At 41.2% G+C, this 25,353-nt stretch overlaps 1 protein-coding gene across 3 annotated transcripts in view; it reads right to left on the bottom strand.

Annotated features, from left to right (window-relative positions):
- PROSER1 (proline and serine rich 1) overlaps window positions 1–25,353 on the bottom strand; it is a 33,050-nt gene that overhangs the window by 3,873 nt on the left and 3,824 nt on the right. For all 3 annotated transcript variants that reach the window (XM_050948047.1, XM_050948041.1, XM_050948056.1), the window contains 11 exons: window positions 21,996–22,061; window positions 20,929–20,997; window positions 20,374–20,468; window positions 14,369–14,462; window positions 12,093–12,203; window positions 11,283–11,366; window positions 10,225–10,303; window positions 7,306–7,401; window positions 7,146–7,190; window positions 1,373–3,128; window positions 578–725 (listed from right to left, as the gene is read on the bottom strand). In XM_050948047.1, coding sequence (XP_050804004.1) covers window positions 578–725; window positions 1,373–3,128; window positions 7,146–7,190; window positions 7,306–7,401; window positions 10,225–10,303; window positions 11,283–11,366; window positions 12,093–12,203; window positions 14,369–14,462; window positions 20,374–20,468; window positions 20,929–20,946 — 2,526 coding nt within the window. In that variant the 5' untranslated portion in view covers window positions 20,947–20,997; window positions 21,996–22,061. The remainder of the gene's footprint in view (window positions 1–577; window positions 726–1,372; window positions 3,129–7,145; window positions 7,191–7,305; window positions 7,402–10,224; window positions 10,304–11,282; window positions 11,367–12,092; window positions 12,204–14,368; window positions 14,463–20,373; window positions 20,469–20,928; window positions 20,998–21,995; window positions 22,062–25,353) is intronic.

Genomic DNA, 25,353 nt, shown 5'->3' with positions numbered 1-25,353 from the left:
ATATTATATTGAGGTAGAGGTGTAATTTCAGTGATCAAAGCATGCAAACACTGTCTTCTATTAGTACAATACATATGGGCATAATTTTAAAATCCTGCAGGTAATTCTTTGTTCCCTTATTTTCCATCTGTAGATCTTAAAGACTTTACAAAGCAAACAGTTTCTCCATCTGTAAAAACTAATGAAGCATAGATTACGTGATTTGCCTAAAATCACAAAATTAGTGTTAGGAACAGAACCCAGGTCAGTGCACTAGATCAAGATACTACAAATTTTACATGTCAGATCTGTCCCCTTCTTTCCTCCTCCCCACTTTCACAATGCCACCCATAAGAAAGGATTTGACACATCCATAGCCTTTAGAGAAAGTCAGCTGAAGTGCCATTGATAGTCCTGTCCCCAAGAGCAACAGCTATCTTCAGACAACTGGATGTTGGATTATCAGACTGTACTGCATCAGCCTTGTAGCCAATTCTTTAAAGTAAGCTGTGCTTTCTAAAAGCGGAGATTTGATATTGAACAATTAATGCTCCAGTGGGCCTTAAGGCAGTGAAATATCAAGACATATGCAGCTTACCTGTAGAAGCGCTGATTGCGCTGCTGCACTATGCTGCAACTCCTGCAGGGAAGACTGTGCAGCACTTTGGGTAAATCCAGGGATACCAGGAAGAGACAAGAGTCCAGGGAAAACTGTATTTCCTGGGGTTTGCAGCCCAGAAGTCAAGCTGAAATAATCAAGACATGGCAGTCATTAGGAACACTTTCAACAATATTTTATCCTAGATTTCTTATCTTGCTAAGAGCACCAGGGTTTCTAAACCTCAGTTAACTAAGTTTCTCAAACAGCACACCTAAGCTGCCACCCACACAATGTTCGCATGTACACGCCAGGACACTGGTACACACATGCAACTTGAGCATGCAAGTCAGAACCTTGTGTGCAGTTACCTGCTTGTGCATGAATATTTTGTAGGTGAAAATGTAATGTTGGATGTTTTTCCTGACACAGAAAAGGCTAGGATATTGTCTGCTATTACCTAAGTATGTCATTGATACATATTTTAGACCCATTCTTGCAAAAACCTAGCATGTTGTAGGAGGTGCCAAGTACCCTCAATAGGGAGCTGAGGACACTCATCACCTTGCAGGATTGGACCTTATAGAAACTGGAATCCTGTACACTAGCTGCAAAATATAGACTTGCCTCCTCATTTAAATTCTAAAGACAGATGAAAATCTGCTGCTGAAGTAACCATTTAAAATATTAAAGTACTTTATAACTGTGCCTGGAAATACCATCTATGTCTAAAGTAAATAAATGTTTTGCTGAGAAAGAAATGATTTTCAACCTCCTTCAGAAACAGAAACATACCCAGCCTGTGCAACAAGTGCAGAGTTGAAGTTTGAGCTAAAGGCCGAGGCAAACCCTGGCAGGACCGGAGCCGGAGATGGGGCTGTGGCAGCTGCCGGCAGCGGTGCAACTGCTGCTACTGTAGAAGATGCCTGGAGTCCAGGGAAAGAAGGGAGAGCTGGAGTGACAGTGGGTGTGTTAGAGACAGGGAAACCAGGGAAGGATGGGTTTGATGATCCCAGAGGCCCCTGGGTGACAGAAAATAGGGAGGGGACGGCACTGGACAAGTTAAGCGGAAAGGGTGGAGCAGAGACTGTTGCTGAAGCAGTGAGTCCTGAGAGAACAGCTGCTGTAGAATTCACATGAGAAGCAGACACAGATGAAGCAGTTGTAGATGGAGTGGCTAACAAAGACCCTGGGACAGTGACTGGTGGTGTAAGTGCTGAGTTACCAGTAAAAGCAAAGTTACTGGTCAGAGACGTGAAGGGAGGAAGTCCATTAAATACTGGGGCAGCTGGAGCAGAGGAAGCATGTGCGGCAAGGGAAATGGAGGCAAGAGAAGTGGAGCTGTTTAAGGGAGCACTCAAAGAGGAGAGACCTGATAATGCTGGATTAAGGGAACTAGGTAAACTGACTGGCACTGAAGTTGCAGAGGTATATGCACGCCCAAGTGCTGACAATCCTAATGTGCCATGAGACGGGCCAGCTGAATGAGTAGGGCCTTTGAAGGCTGAGAGAGTAGGGCTCATGGGTTCAGTTTTGACCAGAACTGGAATACTTGTGGCAGCTGGGGCTGATGAAATCTGATGCTCAGGATTAGTAGGGCTCTCACCATGCAAAAGCGCAACAGAGGCACCACAGCTGACTGGTATAACAGATTGTGAAGTGGTTAATGGTGACTGAGTTGGCAATGCCGGGGGAGTGGAACTAGGATTGGCTACAGAGGGAGATGGAAGACCCGGGAAAATGGCCAGTCCTGGTGTGGAAGAACGTTGAGGTGTAGGTGTGGCAGATGGAGTATAACATTTGTTTACAGAGGAGGCAGGAGGCTCAGAGCTTTGATTAGCAAGAGCAGATAAAGAGGCAAGCTCACTTGTCACAGCAGAAGGTAAAGCACTGATTAATGAGGTATCATTTGATGTCAGAAATCCCTTTAAGACCGACAGAATTGGATTAGGCAAGCTAAGTGGGCCAGAGATGCTAGTGGCAGGAGAGCTAGCAATTGCAGAGGGAATGGGACTAGATATCCCTTGAGGAGTGGGGGTCAAGGACAAAGGGAGGCCAGCAAAAACGGATGACAATGGAGCAGGATTATTAACTGAAGCAATTGAAGAGGTTGCAGAAAAAGGAAGGCCAGCAAATGGTGCAGAAGCAGATGCAAAAGCTTCATTAGAGGCAGGTGCGGCACATGGTGTGGAAGAAGCTTGTGGAGCTGGCGTAGCAGCAGGGATAGAAGCCAGTCCAGAGAAAACTGCAGGAACAGGGATGGAGGTTGTACTATGAACAGATGTGACAGGAACACCAGGCAATGAAAGGGATTTGATGACAGATGGGGTTGGGACTGAGGGCTGAGATGTATGGATGGAAGAGGAGACCTGCCCTGGGAAAACAGGAAGCACAGGGGTAGACATGCTCATCCCAGGGATGACTGCAGTGGCAGATGCTAATGGATGGCTTATCGCCTTGACAGGGGATGGGGTAGCAACTGGAGTAGCAGCAGGTGTTGAAGGATTAGAACCATGAGGAGTAAAGAGCTGATTCGCTTGTGCAGAAAAAGCTGCAAAGAAACAAAACTGGTAAGAATACTTGAAACCGACAGAAATGTTTCAATTAAACACAAATGCATCTTATATAATTATAAAATATGATACACAAGCAGTAACTAACATATGTTTGTATATACACAATCTACATGGAAGGCTATGAAGATAAAATAGAGAGGTATCTACATAGGTGATACATGCCCAGCAGTATACAGTAAGTAGACTACATGTTTCTATGTGTCTCCCTTCAACGGTTCTCTATTACATGCACTAGCAATTATGTCTAAACACTCTATAGCATTTACAACTTCTTCATGGGCTAGTGCAGGAGAGAGTTTAGATCTTCAAACATGCTCCCAGAGATCTCTCTATGTAAGACAGGTAAACCACTAATTCCTGTCCCTAACAGCTAGCAGCACCCATAATAAGATGAGCATTCTGCACTGGTACCATTTTGCTCACCACATGAGCTCTATATGAAGGTTTACGCTAATTCTAGAACAGGCAGAATGCCAGGATTTTACAGAGGTTTGTTGGAATCCAGTCCACAACTGCAGAGTACATAATTTTAGGAGAAGATTAGTTTTTATTTTATTGGTAGGTAGATTTAATTCTTTCACTGGTTCTGATTCTGTATATCACAATCTAGACAGTAGAGGAAGTGCATTACGAGATTCACGTGTGCTACAGGTGTACTAGCTAATAATGAAACCTGCCCATAAAAACAAAGTCTCTAAGAAACAGTTTGTTCCAACTAGGGATCAAATGTCCCAACTGCAAGTACCAATGCACTACAGCTAACACCAAGAATTTCAGTTTATATCAACCCTACAAAGTAAAATAAAGAGGGACGCTTTCTGGAGGAAAGCAGGAAGGCACACGACCAGATTAAATGGGAGAGAGGACACTAAATCTATGTCTGAAAGCTGGTGTCTCAGAGCTCATTATGGATCTTGAAACTCTTACTAAATGTGAGTAGCCCCATCACCTTCAATGTGGGCATTTTCATGAGTAAGAACTATATGACCTCAACACCCCAAAATTTGTGCTAAACTGTGTTTTAACCAATTTGGAGTGCTATGTAAATACGACATAGGGATTGAGCTCTTTAATTCTAGTCACTTCTATAGCATTTTTATAACACCTTGCTCTCCCTATAAATGCTATCATGTTCTTTGTTCCCATTACTTTTAAACACAATTTCCTTGCTCCATTGTGGATTAGAAATAAGGCATGTTATAATCACTGGTCGTTTCCCTTAAAAACCAACATTTATATTTTGTTTAGAAATGAACATTTTCTGTTTAACCATCAACAGAACACTGACCAAGGGGGCAAAACTCACTGCTTCTTTAACTCCATGTTATATCCTAAATTTACCTCTCCCCCCTTTAAAACCTTAAGTTTTCCACCACTGAAAACTCAGCCTCAAGATCTTCGGATACTGTTTAAATTGATACAGGCAAATACTATTAATATTCTGAAACTTAAACATCTTAGATATTTGCAAACAAAATGAAAAAGGTTCACTTCCGTCCTTTTCTACAAAACCAAGATCTATGCCCCATGTCCTGGACTCTCTTTCCACAACCTCATCCTGAACTCCAAATTGAAGAATTAACTAGGGCTGTCAAGCAATTAAAAAAATTAATCGTGACTAATTGCACTGTTAAACAATAATAGAACACCACTTATTTAAATATTTTTGGATGTTTTCTACATTTGCAAATATATTGATTTCAATTACAACACAGAATACAAAGTGTACAGAGGTCACTTTATATTTGTTTTTGATTAGACGTATTTGCACTGTAAAATCAAAAATACTATTTTTCAATTTACCTAATACAAGTACTGTAATGCAATCTCTTTATCATGAGAGTTGAACTTACAAATGTAGAATTATGTACAAAAAAACCGCATTCAAAAATAAAACAATGTAAAAGTTTAGAGCCTGCAAGTCCACTCAGTCCTACTTCTTGTTCAGGCAATCGCTCTGACAAACAAGTTTGTTTACATTTGCAGGAAATAATGCTGCCCACTTCTTGTTTACAATGTCACATGAAAGTGAGAACAGGCGTTCTCATGGCACTGTTGTAGCTGGTGTCGCAAGATATTTACATGCCAGATGCACTAAAGATTCATATGTCCCTTCATGCTTGAACCACCATTCTAGAGGACATGTGTCCATGCTGATGACGGGTTCTGCTCAATAACAATCCAAAGCAGGGCGCAGAAGGTTGGTTTTCTTTTTTGGTGGTTCAGGTTCTATAGTTTCCACATTGGAGTGTTGGTCTTTTAAGACTTCTGAAACCATGCTCCACACCTCGTCCCTCTCAGATTTTGGAAGGTTCTTCAGATTCTTAAACCTTGGGTCGAGTGCTGTAGCTATCTTTAGAAATCTCACATTGGTACCTTCTTCGCATTTTGTCAAATTTGCAGTGAAAATGTTCTTAAAATGAACGTGTGTTGGGTCATCATCCAAAATGGCTATAACATGAAATATATGGCAAAATGCAGGTAAAACAGAGCAGAGGTCATATAATTCTCCCCCAAGGAGTTCAGTCACAAATTTAATTAACGCATTCTTTTTTTAACAAGCGTCATCAGCATGGAAGCATGTCCTCCGGAATGGTGGTCGAAGCATGAAGGGGCATACGAACGTTTAGCATATCTGGCAAGGAAATAAATTGCAATGCCGACTACAAAAGTGTCATGCAAATGCCTGTTCTCACTTTCTGGTGACACTGTAAATAAGACGAGGGCAGCATTATCTCTTGTAAATGTAAACAAACTTGTTTGTCTTAGCGATTGGCTGAACAAGAAGTAGGACTGAGTGGACTTGTAGGCTCTGAAGTTTTACAATGTTTTGTTTTTGAATGCAGTTATGTAACCAAAAAAAAATAAAAATGTACATTTGTAAGTTGCACTTTCAAGACAAAGATTGCACTATGGTAGGTGTATGAAGTGAATTCAAAAATATTATTTATTTTGTTTGTCATTTTTACAGTGCAAATATTTGTAATAAAAAATAATATACACTTTGATGTCAATTACAATACAGAATACAGTATATGAAAATGTAGAACATCCAAAATATTTAATAAATTTCAATTGGTATTCTATTTAACAATAAGATTAATTTTTTTTAATCGCAATTATTATTATTATTTTTTAGTTAATTATGTGAGTTAACTGCAATTAATCGACAACCCTAGAATTAAACTAATGATCACAGTTCTTGGCTCTGACCCATTAAAGTTGGTATTAGAGAAATTTAGGTTCAAGATAGTCAAGGATTGTTGTTGGTATTCTGATTTTCAATGAGGATGTTGTCCTTTTAATTGTATTGATTTACCTGTGTATCTGTCGTAAGCGTATAACTAAGCATGTCTTTAAGTAGCAAAATTCCTGAGCAACTACGTCTGGGCACAGAGGATGGAGACAAAACAGACAGAGAACATTCTCCTGGAATTTTTAATGTTAGCTCCTTTAACTTGCCCATTTTACTTTGTTTTGGTTACTTGCTTGTGTGCATAACAGACGACAAATTCAGCTTGAAAAAAAGTTCAAGTTATTTTGTTTTTAGTTTCTCCCACATAAAAGGAATGGCACAAGTAGCAACAATAAAACCTTCCCCACACACTGGATTTAAACAAGTTACAAGCTGTGAACATATTGTGCAATCAGCAAAATTTGGTGGTTGTGCATTCAAATCTCCCACTGTTACTTACATACACAAAAATCCTACTTGACCAGGCCCCAGATTAGGTAAAAAGCAATTTTTTCAGCAACTGAAAAACAGTTGCTAATAATGAATTTCCGTGCACTGCATTTCTAAGAGTATTTTGCCTTAGTTGTTTGCTATATTATCTGGACAAATATGCACACAATTAAAAATACAAAATATGAATGTTCATTCAGATTAAATTAAAAATCTTGAGGTTTAAAAATAATTTACAACTTTCTGAAAGGAATGCATTAAATTGCGTCAAAATATAGCAGATTTTCCCTGAAGAGCTGCACTTTACCTTGATTTTGGGAAGGTTTTGCCTGATTGGAAAGGTCTTCGTTTTCTATGTAGAGAACAACAGTTATTTAAGGACAGAACAAGTTCAGAAATAAGTTATCCATACTCACATTTAAAAACATTTGTTTATGCCAACATTTATACAGACAAATATGCTTTACCTGATCCCACTTGATTAGTGGTATATGGTGGAGGAGCAGGTAAGCTTGGTGCTAGGACACTGGCCATTGGAACTAGACCGGCATTGTTGTAAGCACCTAAAAAAACCCCAAACACCACACATATGCATCAAACAAAAGTCAATAAATACAAACAGATGATTTAAGAGTCGACTAGTCAGTATTATTCTGTTAAAAGGATACTTTCAAGGCTCTAAAATGTTCCCTTATTAGTTAAAGCAAAGCCACTTAACCCTCCAGGCTGCATAGGATGAGAAGCATGTGTTCCAATGTAAGTTTTAGTTAGGGCAGCTCTCTGATGGCTCATAAGACAGTGTCAACGGAAGACTGAGATAAATGGATTTCTTTCTCTCTGAAGCAATCCATGCTGTCTTACAAGAAAAGAGATGGGAGAAAGGAAGTGATACGAAACGCATATGTGGGTCACAGTATTTATTGTTGTTGTTCCCACCCTAACAACTCCCACCCCAAGGCTGTGACAAACCTTGTTTCTGGAGGGTTGATAATAAAAAACCCACCAACACAGCACGGAGATTTACATAAGAGAGTCCTTTCTAGGTAAATGTCACACTTTGGAACCATCATCCTTCAACATCTCTTTAAATGATAAGGTACTAAACTGGAATAGCAGGTGATTTTGAAAGATTAGGTATAGTAAATGTTTCCTATCATAAAAATAGCTTCCTTATTTTCCTCTAATGTATAGTAACTAACACACGCTGTTGTACTGTTTTAGCGCTTAGTTACTGCAGTGAAGAGGGACATGAGAGCTTATATAAAAATATGTATCCACACCCCCACAAAGAGTGTGAAAAGCATACACGCAAATTCACATATATAAGATACAGACAGCACTATCAACACCACTAAAAACAGGAAAAGGAGCTTTTGCACATCAAGTAACTGCCGATATGCACACTTTTCATTCATGATACAGGTATTAAAACTCCTTGCATGACTGTTTATGGCAAAAATCTAAGGAGCAGTTTACATTCACTGAGGGTGTAGGGATATTAAAGAAGGTACTAACAGTGATTCCCCCAAGTGACAGTGACCCCCCCCCCACAGTTTCACCAAGCACAAAAATCTTTTAGTTCTTCTGTTAAAATTTGTAAGCTCCTATCTGCAGAAAACATTGATTGTGCCTGTCTTGTGAAAGATACTATATTACTATGTAAAACTTACAAACAAGTTAATTGACTTTGTTCTTGATGTAAACACTATGCCATCCTTAAGCTGTAATTGATACAATGTAAACAAACAGACCCCCATCCTCTGTGATTACAGGGCCAGGAGTCTCATATGAATTAACACACACCCCGAAAGTGGTGAAGATAGTAAATTAAAATATGTTTAAGATATGGAATGTATGTTGATGAATGCTTGATGTGCATGAATGGTTAGGGAGGTGCCAGCCTAGAAAGGGAGTATCCATTGGCCGAAGAATGTGTCAAGAGGACCACCAGACAACCCCCGGAGGGTAAACTGGGATCCACTCCATCATCTGTAAGGATGAAAGAAAACAAACTTTGGACAGTGTAATGCCACCAGGAATGTGCCATCTGCTGATTGAGTCAGCAACAGCAGGATGAAACAGCTCCCATAGACTAACATAGGAATTAATTCCTATAAGAATGAACTCCAAAGACTGAGGACTTTGAGTCTCTGGTTCTGCTGCCAGCATCCAGGAGCATCAGGTGCATCTGACACAGACTTGGCTCCATACCTGACCAGTAACTTGCCATGAGCAACTTCTAGGCTGGTAACTATAACACCTATACAGAACTTGAATGAATGATCGTGTGAATGAAATACATACATATTATATGTATGTATGTATGTATAAGAAATAAGTAGTAATAGGAATTAGTCAAACAACATTGTTTACTTTTGCCTTTTGCTTTATTATTATATTTACAATAAATGTGGCATCTTTGCCTTATCCCTCTTAATAAGATCCTGCTGGTTTTTATTATATTGGTATAACAAGGGGACAAACACTCCCCACTGATATATACCAAAATACCTTACACATAAGTTTTGCTCATGGCTTAAAAATAGTCAAGTGAAGCAAGGCTCAGATCACTTTATTTACTAACTAATTACAATGCAGTTTCTTAATGCAGTGGAGCATTTGATGAAAGGAGCTTAAAGCAACTGAAATAAACTCACTTCTGCTTGACGATGTGGTCTTTGCCTTTAAGGACACATCTACACAGCCTGGGGCAGCAAGCCTCTGAAACCAGGGTGACAGACTCAGACTCACAGGGCTTGTGCTACCACACTACAAATAGCTTGTAGATATTGTGGCTCAGGCTGGAGCTCATGCTCTGAAGCCCAGAGAAGGAAGCGGGCTTCAGAGCCCAAGTTCTAGCCCAAGCTGCAATTTAAAAGCAGTCTACATAGCTATACTGAATGGGGTAGCATGAGCCCAAATCCGTTGGCTTTGCACTAGCTTTGCAAACGTACCCTAAAAGGGACAGCATATCTTTTTCATGGCCAGATTCAAATAACACATCCAGTTTCCCAATAACAAACTCTGTATTGGCTTTTATGATACAGAAGTCAAATATTTATATTCAATTGAATTCTAAGAACCTCATAGTTATCATCCTCATCTTTTCTGAAATGCATGCCATCTCCAGTAATAAGAGATTCTATGATCAGAACGGCATTGACAGTTCTCTGAATGATGCAAAAGCCGGAAAAGAAGCCAATACACTCATCATATTGGCTCTACAGTGATAACAGGAGAAGTTAGAGCTAGGACCCAGATTACATATAGGGAGCACAGTCAACTAAAAAGGTAACTATGGTCAGAAACGTATCACCACACTAGAACTTTTTAAAAAGAAAACAGATCAAATAATAGGATCAAGCTAAAGCATAAAGAAGCCTTACTTGGTGCAATAGTTGCATGTGGCCGGCATGGTGGGATGGGGTATGGAACAGGTTTGTGTGGGTTGTACGTTGCTGGGGCCTACATTAAAAAAAAGTGAAAAAGCATTAAGTAATGTTTCTCCTCCAAAAAAATATAGCATTTAGATGCTTAGATACTGTACAGGTCATTGTTACTTATCCTGGGAAAGAGAATTTGCTGTATCAAATCACATTGCTGACTCATTATGTTTGCTACCCTGTCTCTAAAGCTGTCAATACTTGAATGCTTCTAAAGAAGGTGAAATACTGTGTTGTAACAACATACTTGTGTAACATAGCAATAGGAGAGGAAAAAAGGAAAGTCTTTGCTTATCCATGCAACTTTCATGCCTTGAAGCACTGGATTCTATTTCCCTTCTCTTAATTTGCACAACCACAAATGTAAACTATGGCCATAAAATTATCCAGTCCTTAAAATAAATAAAATTAAAAATACAGCCACTAGATTGGGAAACACGTGGAAACAGAAGTTCTAGTCATACATTTCTGCAATAATTCTCGACTCACACTGAAAACATCAGATTCAGTACTTTGCTATTTTTTTTAAACAAGTTTTATTTTTAAATCAGAAATTTAGATGTGTTGCCACAGAATAAAATTTCCTCATAAAGCACCTTATTTCAGGAGTTGTGTATTAGATTTTGATGTGGAAAAGCCTCACAGCTCATGAAGCAAAGCCAGAATGGCTGTTAAAACTTCTAGACTAAGTCATGAAGGAACTATGGGAACCAGCTTGGTTTTCCTTACTAGCCTAGTTGATATTGTGTCCTAGAATGCAAGTACATTGTAGTGAATGGAAGCCCCTGAAGAATTTATTTCTTTATAATTAATAAAATTATAGAAATACTGGAACACTGTATAGCATTCTTATTACAGTTAAGAAGCTTAAGTAAAGGCATCAATACTTAATGACAAGAAAGTAGAGATGCAGCTTCCTCATATCTTCTTCCAGTCTTTTTATTTTCTAGTGATATGATAGCATTTCATGAGGAAAAAAAATCATAAGGCTTAAGACGTACTGGTTTGGACGGCCCAAGTATACGGGCTGCAATTCCCTTCCCTTCATTAGTATATTCTTCAGTCTCCTTTTTGACAGGCGTTCCCTAAGACATAAAACCCATCGGTTATTAAGCATTTTATTTAGAAATAAATAGGAGAAAGCAGAGATAAAGATTTTCACCTTAGTCTTATTCTGAATAATATTCAAATTCACAGCTATTCTGATAGTCTCAATTAATCACACATTCCAAAATACAGAACTGTGTTCTGGATTTGTTGCATCACAATTAAGAAAGTTCGAATTAGACTGCATTATAATACTGGGGTTTTGTATGTAGAAGTATATTAAATAGTCACAGTTTTTGCTACACCTGGAATTCTGCATTCAATTCTGGGGTCCTCACCACCAGAAAGACAAGATATAAGGAGTTCACAGACAACATTTAGCATAGGACATTTAAAACAGAACTAAGACTAGTATACGTATTGTAGAGACCAATCCCATATTATGTTAAAAAGTTAATCACTCTACTAATAAGCCTTTTACACCTTTAGTTTCCATGATTCTGTACAGCATGTTTGTGGCACAAGTTTTCCTATTTATTTCTTGTATAAAAGGATGTCGTACATAGAACTCTGAAGGAAAGAAATCTGAGTTTTTTAATTATTCACTATGAATGGTTACTGGGCAATATATGACAAAGTTATTGCTTTTAATTCCACTCATGCCAAGTTGTCCTCCTTTCATTAGAATGAACAGCAGTTCAGGTACACTACAGTACATCCTAAATGAAAAGCACTTTTGAAGAACATAAGTAGACTTCACATACTGGGAAAATTCCATTTATCCGGCTTGGTTTCCCCTTGGGATAAGGGTTTCCAGGAATCATGCCACAGGAAGATATCATAGCATGAGGGGCTTTACAACCTCCTTTGGAAGCCTGCAACATAACCAAAGAAAGTAGCATTAAAACTCTACAAATTCAGAGAGTATTGCATTATTCAGTGTCTGAAATTCAGCACTTTTAAAATGATACGAATTGTGATATTCAGCTTTCATTAATAATGAATATATCTACATCAAAATCCAGATTCAAAGCCCTCCATAGCTTTGTTTACTCTGCATGTTAGTTCTTCCTTCCATCTACCCCTCCCCTATTCACTGCATGCTATATGCTCTATCCAGTCCCACCTTGTTTTGATGGCTCCTTTGGGCCCAATTCTGCTCCTAGTGAAGTCAAGGACTCAGAATGACTTTAAAGAAAGTAGGACTGTGACCCTAGTCATCTCTCACATTATCATGGCTTTTTTCCTACACAGCCCTTGTGTGAAAAAGTCTTCCTCTTCTTGTACAACCACCAATTACACTGCTCTACAGCCAAAATGCTTCTGAAATAAATGTAGTCCAACTTTACTAATTCTGGGTCACTGAGAACGAAAATGATGCTTAAAATTGTTGATTGGCTCTAGTTTTCAAGTGGTGCTACTGAGTCAGTATATACGACCCTTGACTTGGGAATGGCGGAGGATAAGTGAGTTATAAAGGGAAGGGATCTCAATTTAAACCAGAAATGACTAAAATACATCTATGACTGGATCTACGAATAAATCCATGACTGGGTTTGGACAGTACTTGCTTTTTAGGCAGAACAATAAATGATGCAATCTGAAGCTGGTATTGCATCATACATGATATGAATTGCATCATGTTATTCCTAGAAGTCATGGATGATGCAATCATAAGGAAGCTTACATCACTCTGCTGAACAAACTGCCCTATATCAGCTCTAGAAATCATACAGTGTCCCGCTCTCTTGTCAGTGTTTGATTTTGCAAAGGGACACATTTCTGTTTAGCCAAAGTGAGCAGAGAAGCCTCGTACTTGTGCGAAGAGTGCAGATAACTTCTGCTATGTTTGTGGTGAAGTGACTTTTGCATCATAAAAGCGCAGTCTAACCACTATGGTTAAGAAAGCCTATCACCTTTATTTTGGCTGCAAAACTGGAGATCAGGACAAGAGGTGGGCCCCACACATATGCTGCAACACTTGTGCAATAAATCTTGGCCAGTGGTTGAACAGGAAAAGGATCTATGCCTTTTGCAGTGCCAATGATTTGGAGAGAGCCAACAGATCATACCAGCAATTGTTACTTCTGCATGGTGCCTCCAGTTGGGAAAGGTGTGTCAAAGAAGAAAAAGTGGACTGTGCATTATCCAAACATTCCATCAGCTATACGCCCAGTACCCTACAGAGAAGGACTGCCGGTTCCTGATGCACCAGAATCATTCTCACTTGAGTCAGATGAGGAAGAGGAAGAGGATGAAACTTCTGGTCCTGAACCATCAATGTCACAGGACCCACATTTTCTCCCATCCTCCTCCTCTGAACCACACCTCATAACACAAGGTGAACTGAATGACCTTGTCAGGGATTTGGAACTACCCAAGAGTAAGGCAGAGCTGTTGGGATCCAGACTACAGCAGTGGAATCTCCTGGTAGGCTATCAGGGCAAATGGAGCGCATCAATGCTTGCAGACTATTGCTGGACAGTGACAAGAGATGCTCCATTTAATGAATACAAGAGACAAGCCAAGAAGCGCTGAGTAGACACTGAATAGGACTAAACTATGTACATAATAGTTTTTTGCCTTTTGTTTCATAATACATTTTATTTATATAACCCTTTTGCTGATTTTTAAAGTGTTACATAAACAAGACAGGTAAAATATTATCATGTAAAGCAACCATAAACACATGAAAAGACCTAGGTTTACAATTTATGATTAAAACTCTTCTATCTACACAATATACATAGACATAAAATGTAAAAACTTAAATATCTTAGAAACAGTAGCCAATCAGTTGTTTTAATTGGCATATTTGAATTCAGCACATCAAAATACATAATAAATAGCACATCATATCTCTGAAGCAGATGACTTCTCAAAAATTGTAGACCAGTGTTATTTGCTCTCCTCCTTCACAGACTCACTTCCTTCAGATGGTCAACCAACAGTTTCCATTAGCTATTAATTATATGGGCCCTGATCCTGCAGTGACCATATGGATGGAAATAACACAATATCAGTGAACATCTTCTAATACCTGCTCAAGAATTCTCCTGCATCTTTTCTTCTCTGACATGTTAATCCTGAACAGGTCCTCAATAAGGCGGTAATTCTGAGCATCAACAATGTTGCTACAAAGGAAACGGTTGAACAGTTACTGTCATTTCTTATACCTATCACACACACGATCAGGAACTAGCAGCTGAAAGCTCATGCAACTGCACAGGCATAGAGGAGCGTGTGTGTAAAAAAGAGAAAATGGCTGAGAAGTTAAAAATTGGATGGTGTGACAGACCTAGGCCAGTGGGGTACAGGAGTCTGGTAGAGGGCAAATATACTGGTCACTGGATGAGTAGTTTTCTGTTCCCTGAGTGACCAGAGCAGGGGCTGCACTAGAGCAGGGGCTGCTAGAACCAGTTAAGGCAGACAGGCTGATTAGATCACCTGCAGCCAATCAAGGCAGGCTAATCAGGGCACCTGGGTTTAAAAAGGAGCTCACTCCAGTCAGGTGAGGGGGAGCCAGAGTAGAGGAAGTGTGTGTGAGGAGCTGGGAGCAAGAGGCACAAGGAGCTGAGAGTGAGAGGCTGTGCTGCTGGAGGACTAAGAAGTACAAGCGTTATCAGACACCAGGAGGAAGGTCCTGTGGTGAGGATAAAGAAGGTGTTTGGAGGAGGCCATGGGGAAGCAGCCCAGGGAGCTGTAGCTGTCATGTAGCTGTTACAAGAGGCACTATAGACAGCTGCAATCCACAGGGCCCTGAGCTGGAACCCAGAGTAGAGGGCGGGCCTGGGTTCCCCCCAAACCTCCCAACTCCTGATCAGACACAGGAGGAGTTGACCCAGACTGTGGGGAAGATCACTGAGGTGAGTAAATCTGCCAATAAGCGCAGGACCCATCAAGGTAGAGGAGGAACTTTGTCACAATGGTAACTGATCACAAAATCCAGTGATGGATCAACCTGGTGATATTCTGAACCAAAAGAGCTCTCGACTGTGCTTGTAGCTGCTTCCACTACTTTACATTATCTAGCCAGACATTTTAGGCTTCAGTGACACACAGAGTGACATTCCTGGAATATTATATACTAATCATTTTTTAATAGTGCATTATTTGTTCAAACAGTTCTCAGCAATATATTAAAGAAATATAATTAGTCTGTGCACAAACTATTATTAAACCTTTGCAGTGCTTGATTTCTCCCTCTTACAGGTCAAGAAAATAATTCAGTCTTACATATGCCACCAATGCTTATGTCTTGAAATAGGGTCTCTCAATAATTTGTAAATTAATACAATACACAGGAAAACACAAACTTGAAATTCTGAGTGGCCAAAACAGCCACGTTGAAAGGATAAGTAAAACCTAAGTTTATTGTCATAGTTCACATTAGCAGCTCTCACTCTAACTGATGCACAATTCTTATCACAGCAGCAAGGCTGCAGCTACCAGGCTTGGCACAGGCTCCTGCTCTCTACCATCTGGTGGCTTGGTGACAGATTCCTACAGGATCAAAAAGAAGAGGCTCTTGGCAGTTACCTCCATGCTGTGGAGTGGTGATGAAACACTCCAAATGTCACACCAAAATTTAAATAAAGAAATATACCAAACAACTAACATTTCGAAGTGCAGCAGGCATTCCAATACCTGGTGTCACTGTTTTGCCTAATGAGCCTGGTAGCAGCAGCCACACTGCTGACACAGATGTTCCAGACTAGCAGCAGGGAGAGCTAATAGCAAAGAACAACTATGATTATAGTTACTTTCCATTAAAATAGATTTCTTGATAGAGGAAAATGTGGTGTAAATGGGATCATCAGGGTACTGATCAAAGCTGTTAGCGACACACAAGCAAAATGGTGTCAAATAAAAGCGGATCAACTTTAATTTTTTTTCTGTTTTGTTAGTTTGTACCACAGCCATAACATGAACTTAGTATACTTTTTATGGTGTTAGTATTCTGTTTTAACAGACATTCATATCAAGAATTTACATATTAAGAAGTCCTCAAATAGGCTTTAACACTATGAACCACAGTACGAGAGTCCTCAAATATAGGTTTATGTTATAGACAGATCTTGGAGCTGTTGTGTTCCATCAATAATCCCAATTGTATGTTTACATGGAAACCTTTTAAAAATTGTTCTGACCTAGCAACTGAACATGCCTATTTAAATAGGTATTTACATACTTTTAAAAATGTGAATTATTTGCTAAGTGTAAATAAATACTTAGGAAGCTTTTAAAATGCAGAAGGCATTGGGTATTGAATAGATGACAGTGAGCTAATACCCTATGTAGGAACGGCCTGATGAGTTGTTGGACATGGGTGAGGCCTCATCCCTTGGGGGAGAGGATTAGAATCTGCTGACTGGAAACAGAATATCTATACTAGATAAGATAAGGGGGGGAATACCCAGGGAACCATTTACAATAGACAAGACAACAATGGATAAGATAATGCCAGAACATAAAATGAGGTAAAGAGTAGTCCTACATGTACAGTGCATGATGTACAGGGATTGGTTCCTACAATGAGACTACGCCAATCCCAAAATGTGTGATACAATTGATAGTATATGCAATGTAACATGTAAATGTATATAAAGGAAGAGGTTTTCTGCATAACTTTGGATGTGTCGTATGCCCTATTCCAGGGGTTCTCAAACTGGGGGTCGGGACCCCTCAGGGGATTGTGAGGCTATTACATGGGTGGTGTCGCAAGCTGCCAGCCTCCACCCCAAACCGCGCTTTACCTCCAGCATTTAAAATGGTGTTAAATATATTTTTTAAAAGTGTTTTTAATTTACTGGGGGGGGAGAGGGCTCACACTCAGGGCAGGTCCAGACTAGAGCTTTAAATCGATTTTAAGAGCTCTAAATCGATTTAAAGCTGTAACCGTCCACACTACAGAGTGCATAAAATCGATTTTAAGGGTCCCTAAAATCGATTTTGGAACTCCATCTAAACGAGAGGAGTAACTCCAAAATCGATTTCTTAAAATCGATTTTATGATAGTGTGGACGGACATCGAAGTTAATGGCCTCCGGGACGTATCCCACAGTGCTCTAGTGGCCGCTCTACACAGGTAAAGGTACTCTTCTGCTGGCCAGGTAAACAGGAAAAGCCCCGGGAACTTTGAAATTCCATTTCCTGCTTGCACAGCGTGGTTTGCTCTCGCGTTCCCCGGACCACCCAGCAAACCGCAGGGAAGGAGACCTGCTTGTTCGGGGAACGCGAGAGCAAACCGGGAAAGGAGACCAGCTTCGCCGCGGTTTGCTCTCGCGTTCCCCGAACCACCCAGCAAACAGCAGGGAAGGAGACCTGCTTGTTCGGGGAACGCAGAGCAAACCGGGGAAGGAGACCAGCTTCGCCACGGTTTGCTCTCGCGTTCCCCGGACCCCCCTGCAAACAGCAGGGAAAGAGACCTGCTTTCTCGGGGAATGCGAGAGCAAACCGGGAAAGGAGACCTGCTTGTTCGGGGAACGCAGAGCAAACCGGGAAAGGAGACCAGCTTCGCCGCGGTTTGCTCTCGCGTTCCCCGGACCCCCCTGCAAACAGCAGGGAAAGAGACCTGCTTGCTCGGGGTTCGGGGAACGCGAGAGCAAACCGGGGAAGGAGACCTGTTTGTTCGGGGAACGCAGAGCAAACCGGGGAAGGAGACCAGCTTCGCCGCGGTTTGCTCTCGCGTTCCCCGGACCACCCAGCAAACCGCAGGGAAGGAGACCTGCTTGCTCGGGGAACGCGAGAGCAAACCGGGAAAGGAGACCAGCTTTGCCGCGGTTTGCTCTCGCGTTCCCCGAACCACCCAGCGCGAACTGACTGTGTGCCGTTTACAGGAAGGGGCGGGGGGACCCAGAACCACCCAGGATGGGGACTTTGATCCCATCATGCACTGGGCTAGTAACCCATAATTCCAAAGGGCAGGGACCCGTGCAGGAACTGTGGGATAGGTACCCAGAGTGCAACGCTCAAGCAAAAGATGGACGCCAGGGAAAATGGACGCTCAACATCGATGTAAGTACCTCTAGTGTGGATGCACAAAATCGATTTTATAAAACCTGCTTTATAAAATCGATCTTAAGCACATCGATTTTAGGCTGTAGTCTGGACGTGGGCCTAGAGGCTTACTATGTGAAAGGGGTCACCAATACAAAAGTTTGAGAACCACTGCCCTATACCAACCCCCTATGCTTAAGTCTGATCAACTCAACATAGCTTTGCCATGTGCCAAATAAAGATATCTGAATCAGACTGAATTCTTGGAAAACCAAATGGAAGAGGTGTCAGGGGAACCTGAATACACAGTTTTAACCCACCTGGACTCAAGTTTTGGCATAGTTCAGTAAGTGGAAATGAGATTGATAGGCTCTGCCAAGTTTTAAAGTGTACATCTACACTACACACTCCTTATGGAGATAAGCTACAGGCCCCCCAGTAGCATGGGTATAAACAGTAGTGTAGTCATCTAAGCAGTGCCTCAGTTTTTAGAGTAAAGACACATCTGAATCCACAGGGTCCGTACCCTACATGGCTCTCTACACATCCAAAGTCTCCTGCTTCTCTTTTCTTGAGCGGGTCCTGCCTGAGGGTGCTCTTGGCCCACCTCTCACCCTGGCCCTCTAGAAGTTATCATCAGGCCCCTGCCCGCACCTGTCTGGCCATCCCAACAAGCCACTTTAATAGGCTGAATGCCATCTAGCTGGTCTGTCTCAGAACTGCACCCAGAAAACATCTGTACACATGCTTCATACCAGCCACTTCCTTGCCCTTGTGTCCTGCCCCAACACCAAGTTCTGGGACCTGCTGACACCAGAGGCGGGTGAGGAACCTCGGTGGGCCAGCCTGTACTTCATTGTGATATCACAGCCTACTGGGGATATTAGTTGGTGGCTCCTCCATGGAGCCGTAAGTACAGGCATGCATTTGGCATTATTTACGAACTCTCGACACCTATTCTTTTTGCGGTGAGAGGGAGACACTGGCACACATTTAATGTAGAGTGCATCAGGCTGCAGTCCCTCTTCCAGTTCCTCCAGAACCTCTTACTGAGGCACTAGCTGCACTTTCCCCCTCACTTGTTTATCCTAGCACATTCTAGCTGCAGCTCCACAACGTCATGAGACCTCCTCATCAACCTCCTTTGGGTGCTGGCCAAGATGACCAATCATCACACCAGGAGGAGGAAGCTGGACCACAGGTGCTCTGCTACTGTGGGACCGATTTCTGGTTCCTTGTGCAACACTGGGCAGAGTTCCTCTGGGTGGTGTCCACTGACTCCTCAGACACCTCTGAGGAGCAATGGGCATTGCTGGGGATTCTCCGCTCAGGATCCACTTCTGGATCCTTGATTTTTAACCTTTAAGCTTCACTCCTGTCTCTTTTCTCCACCATTTGTTGTCCTCAGTATTTAATTGTGGCCGGGGTTCAATGGCCCCTTTCCTTCGGTTGAGGGAGCAAGCCTTTGGCTTTGAGTGGGCTGAGGCCTGCCATCTCCCAGCAACAACAGGTACAGGCCCAAGAAATGCCTCCCACCTCTACACTGCTAGTTTTAGGGGTGTAGTGTCCCACTGCCAGAGTCTTTCCCGCAGCAGGAAACACTCAGGCAGCGGGAAAAGGCTTTGGCAGCAGGGAGCTGCTGGGGCATTTCCCTGCTGCTGCCCCACCTGCCAGAGCCTTTCACTGAAGCCTGTAGCTACACACCGCCCGCCCTACATGCTGCTGCCAGCGGCATGTAGTGTAGATATAGCTTTTGAATACATCATTAACTTTGGCACAACAGTCAGTTTTCAATCAGGTAGCGGGGTATTGCAGTTCAGGACAGATAAATGTAGGAAGTTTGGCAACACCTATCTCCATTATTACAAGCTACAGCTATTACTTTTTCCATTCATGAGCACCAAATCATTTTAAAGCAAGTAGGTGTTTTGCCTTAATTGTCCGAAGTGGTTCCTCTGAAACTTTCCTTTGTTTGACAGATTCAGACATTAGTAAAAACAGTAACATCTCAATAAAGTAAATACAACACACAGAAGAGATACTTACGAAGCTAAAAGTTCTAGAGCAACAAGCTTGTCTTTACTGAAGGTGAAGCAGTTCAGGATATTAACCACTTTTGATGCCGGAACAGCTACCATTTTCTGCCAACATAGGTAGGGAAAATAAAAAATAAGACAGCATTCTTATTTTTAGTACAGTCTGCAACTTTAAAATCTTCATGATCAGGAATTTTAATGAACAATCATCTTATACCCTCTGGGGAACAGTATTCTTATGTGCTAAGTGCTGAATACATAATAGAGCCTCAATTCGGGTAAACTGTATGCTACTGCAAAATATTTAAATTAGTCATAATTACCAAGAACTAGGGTATTCCCTGAGATATATGGTACAGAAAGGGTACAATCAAGATACTCCCAACAGAAGCAGAGAGTAAGAGAAGCAACACAGCATAATGCCATCATAAGAGAAAGCGGTGAAGAGGAAAGCACACAGATTATAAACTATGCCCATGCGATGAGAATACAGATGTGGTTATGGAAATTAAAACCAGAGGAAACAGGCGGAGACACTTCTAAGGATTGCTCCGTGAAAACATACATGTTGTAAAGCCTTCATTGCCTTTAGTTGTGGTTCAGCCCAAGAAAAGTATCTCAGTAATTCAACAATCTGAAACAGAAAAACCTACAGTTCACCTTTTATATATACACATGTTCTGCTGACAACGTTAAATATCTTCGCTGCCACTCTACTCGTTGAGTGTGGTGGCCTTTTGCTAAGCACTGTGTGCATATACAGGCAATATTTGATCAGGTGTTATTACACAACAGTATCAGCCATTAGCCAGGATGGGCAGGGATGGTGTCCCTAGCCTCTGTTTGCCAGAAGCTGGGAATGGGCAACAGGGGATGGATCACTTGATGATTACCTGTTCTGTTCATTCCTTCTGGGGCACCTGGCATTGGGTACTGCCAGAAGACAGGATACCAGGCTAGATGGACCTTTGGTCTGACCCAGTAAGGCTGTTCTTATGTTCTTGTCCAGTGTGTTTTTTTGTTTCATCTAACACTTAAAATCCCATTGGGTAGCAAGGTAGATTTTTAGGTAATTATTTTAAACAAACACATTATATATTCTTGTTTTTATATACACAAATACCTGATCAAATATCACACATGCTAGAGTATTATAGACTTTTAAAAAAGAAGCCTTAGAGAAGATTATAATCATTTAATTTCAAAGAGTAGCATCCAAATTTATATACAAATATATATACAAAAAAAATCCCACAACATTATCTTACTTGGTACCAAAGTAACAATCTTTACTTATAAACTTAGAAGATAAAGACAGGTTCAAAATATCCCATCATCATTAAGGTTCTGAATTCCAAGATAATTAACTATGGATATTTCCCTCCCACATGCTAAGAGCCAAAATCTGATCTCTGTTAATTGGTACAATCCGGACCCCATTAGTATGTTACTCCAAATTAAAATTGGTGTAACAAAGAATTTGTCACAAATCTCCTAAATTAGTAGAAAGGCAACTAGTGAAATCTGATCTGGTTTTGCAAACTAGGAGGAATTGTCTATGTACATGAGTGTATAGATCAAATCCTGAATTTTACATTTTCCATAACTACATAGCAGTATGTAGAATATTACCTGTTCACTAGAGAAGTATCCATGCACATATTCTATAGCTTTTAATTTGTATTCAGTCAACACAGCCTAAAAGGCAAAGAAAGGCATTTAGCTGACAAAAGAACAATTGAAACACACCGTCTGAGACAAATGTATTTAAGAGAAAAACATATCTAATCCCACAAAAATTTGCATCAATTTTACTGGAAGATTTCTATACCACAGAATATTCCTTGAACAATTATGTGAGTATTTTCAAGCAGAAGGAGTCTTAAAAATCTCTTTTACTTTGTTAGTTTCTCTATTAAGAAGTTCATCATATCTCGGTTTAGGTTCAGACTGGAAGAATACCATAATAGTCCTCCTTTCAAGCTTTAGATACACTGGCTTTAATATTAACTCTCTAATGGCTCTTGAAACCAAGAGATGGCAGTTAATTACTTCAAACTGCAGATTATATATATTCCCATTTAAGGCATTTAGTTGTATATCTTGCTTTAGTTACTTTTATGAAGAATCCAGAGCAGGGATCGGCAACCTTCGGCATGTGGCCTGCTAGGGTAAGCACCCTGACAGGCGGGGCTGGTTTGTTTACCTGTCGTGTCTGCAGGTTCGACCGATGGCGACTCCCACTGGCCGCAGTTCGCCACTCCAGGCCAATGGGGGCTGCGGGAAGCGGTGTGGGCCAAGGGATCTGCTGGCCTATGGGAGCTGCAGTCGGCCAAACCTGAGGATGCAGCACATAAACAAAGTGGTCCGGCCTGCTAGGGTGCTTACCCTGGCAGATCGCATGCCAAAGGTTGCCAATCCCTGATCTAGAGCCACTCACTCTGGGCATTTCTTGGGGACAAGCTGCTAGAAATATAAAGGTGGTAATTAAAATTATGGTCATGAAAGTTAGCTCTAGAGAATGCTGTGATCTTGTCAGTATTCTCCTGTTACACATGTTTAATACACACTTGTACAAAACATAGGGAAGAGAGGTGGCACAGTGGTTAAGGAACTGGACTGATACTTAGGAGATTGGTTCCATTCCCCTTTCTGCCACTGACCTGCTGTAAGATCTTGTACAAATCACTTCACCCTTCTGTGCCTCTGTTTGCCCATCTATAAAATGGGGATGATAATTACCTCCTTTATAAGACACTTTGAGATTTGCAGGTGAAAAATCACTACATAAGAGCAGTTATAAGAATTAGGCCAGGATTTGGGGTCATGTATGAGCAAAAGGTGTTCTAACTACTCCAACAGTCCAAAACTAAAAACATATTCAGTGATCATCATTGCACGAGGGTGTCGCAACCTGGGGTAGACAATCCTGGGGCAAGTTATGCTATCTTTAGGCCCTGCACAAAGAAAATGCACCCATTATTTTTATATTAGATGTTTTTTGATACCATGATATCGGTTAGATGTCTAAGCTTATGGCCCATGGCAAGATCTTCAAAACTAGAGGCAATATTATTTCAGTGCATTGCTACCTAGCAAACATAACTATTCTGTTGTGAAACTCAACAATTAAGTTGTTAAACCCAGCTTAACCATAACAAAAGTAATCACGCTGGCTTTATTCCCTCAAGAAGTTAAAAGAAAAAGTAGAAAGGAAAGGAACATCTCCTGGTGTACAGCACATATCCTCCTCCCCTGACCTCCAGTTCAGGCCTCTAGGGACTACAACAATAAGTAAGTGCTCTCTCTCTCTGCACCATACCACTCTAGTATGATTGAGCTATTTACAAACAAAATTCATCTCTACACAAAGTTGAGGATAAATAACCTCATTCTTTCTGAACTCTTGCATTCCTATTCCTCTGCTTCCATTTAAAAAGTTATTTCCAGAAATCAAGACATCATCATAACATGTGGTATGTTTGAAGGAAGTGAAAATAGGTTGCAGGCCTTAGAATGATAACAGTATCTCTTTTTTTTGTTTTTAAGATTCTGGGAGATTCTTATTTACTTATACTATGTCCAACTATCTAGGAAGATCACATAAAATTTCAAAATATTACACATCCACACATCTGAAAAATCTTGTTTCATATTTTTATTTAACTTGCAGTTCTGAACTTGCTCACAGAACTTTGTTTTTATTTACAGTAGAACCCACTATGTCCTAGGCGCTTTACAAACAGTAAAAAAAGGTCTGTGCTTGAAGGAGTTTAGTCTCAGGACAGAAACAGACTGACAAGGAAAGAGAGGTCAGCAGTCACCGTAAGTAGTGCAGCAGAAGTGGTTCATATGGATAGGGGGCTGTGTGGAAGAAGGCAGGGAAATGGTTGTGTAATAAGACAAATAGGTCAACAAGGCTGAGAGCACTAGCAGAGCGGAGATGGGCAACATGAAACTTGACAGAGGAGCAAAGTTACGCAGAGATTTACAGGAGGTGACAAGGCGCTTAAGTTTAATGCAATAGCAGACAGGGGACCAGTGAAGGGATTCAAAGGTAAGAGTTATCGGATCAAATACGTGTGTTCCAGAGATCAGTGATGGGATTCTGAACAAAAAGGTTTGGCTGCAGGGATAGAAAAGAATAGAATGGAACTTTAGGGTTCTGAAAAGGCAGCAGCAGGAGGATTCAGATATGGCCTTAATATGCGAGGGAGCAGAAGTCAAACAGTCACAAGATTATAGGCCTGAGAAATGGTGAGCATGTTGCTAACAATGATGAGGAACTTCTGTTTTGGGCATATTCAATTGGAGATGACAAGGCATCCAAGGAGAGAGATATGACTGGAGGGAAGCTGATAGTGGCGAAGCTATAGCTACAGGTTATCAGCATAAAGATGATGCCTGGTGTCATGGGAGCCAATGACTAGGATCGCTTCTTTAAAAGGACTGAACAGTTTCATAAGGAACAATACATCAGTTTGTGTTTTCACAGATTGCAGGTAGAGGCTCAGGTTATGTCTGTACTACAAATTACTTCAGTATAATTTATATCGCTCAGCGGTGTGAATAATCCACACCCCTGCCCGATATAAGTTATACTGACCTTAGCACTGGTATGGACAGTGCTATTCTGGCATAAGAACTTCTTCCGCCTACATAGCTACTGCCTTTCACAGAGCCTGGCATTATTAAGATGACCAGCTTAGAGCATCTTCACTAGAAGTGCTACAACGGCGCAGCTGCACCACCGTAGCTGCTGTAGTGTAGACCGAGGGCGTGGCTACACTCGAAACTCCAAAGCACTGCCGCAGGAGCGCTCCCGTGGCAGCGCTTTGAAGTGCGAGTGTGGTCTCTCGCCAGCGCTGGGAGCTCTCCCAGTACTGCAGGTACTCCACCTCCCCGTGGGGATTAGCTTACAGCGCTGGAAGCCACGCTCTCAGCGCTGGGGCACTGTTTACACTGGCACTTTACAGCGCTGTAACTTGCT

This window comes from Gopherus flavomarginatus, chromosome 1 (genome assembly GCF_025201925.1).
Source record: "Gopherus flavomarginatus isolate rGopFla2 chromosome 1, rGopFla2.mat.asm, whole genome shotgun sequence".
In the NCBI taxonomy this organism is placed as follows: domain Eukaryota; kingdom Metazoa; phylum Chordata; order Testudines; family Testudinidae; genus Gopherus; species Gopherus flavomarginatus.
Note: the sequence above shows the minus strand (reverse complement) of the source record. Positions and strands in the feature narration are given on the sequence as shown.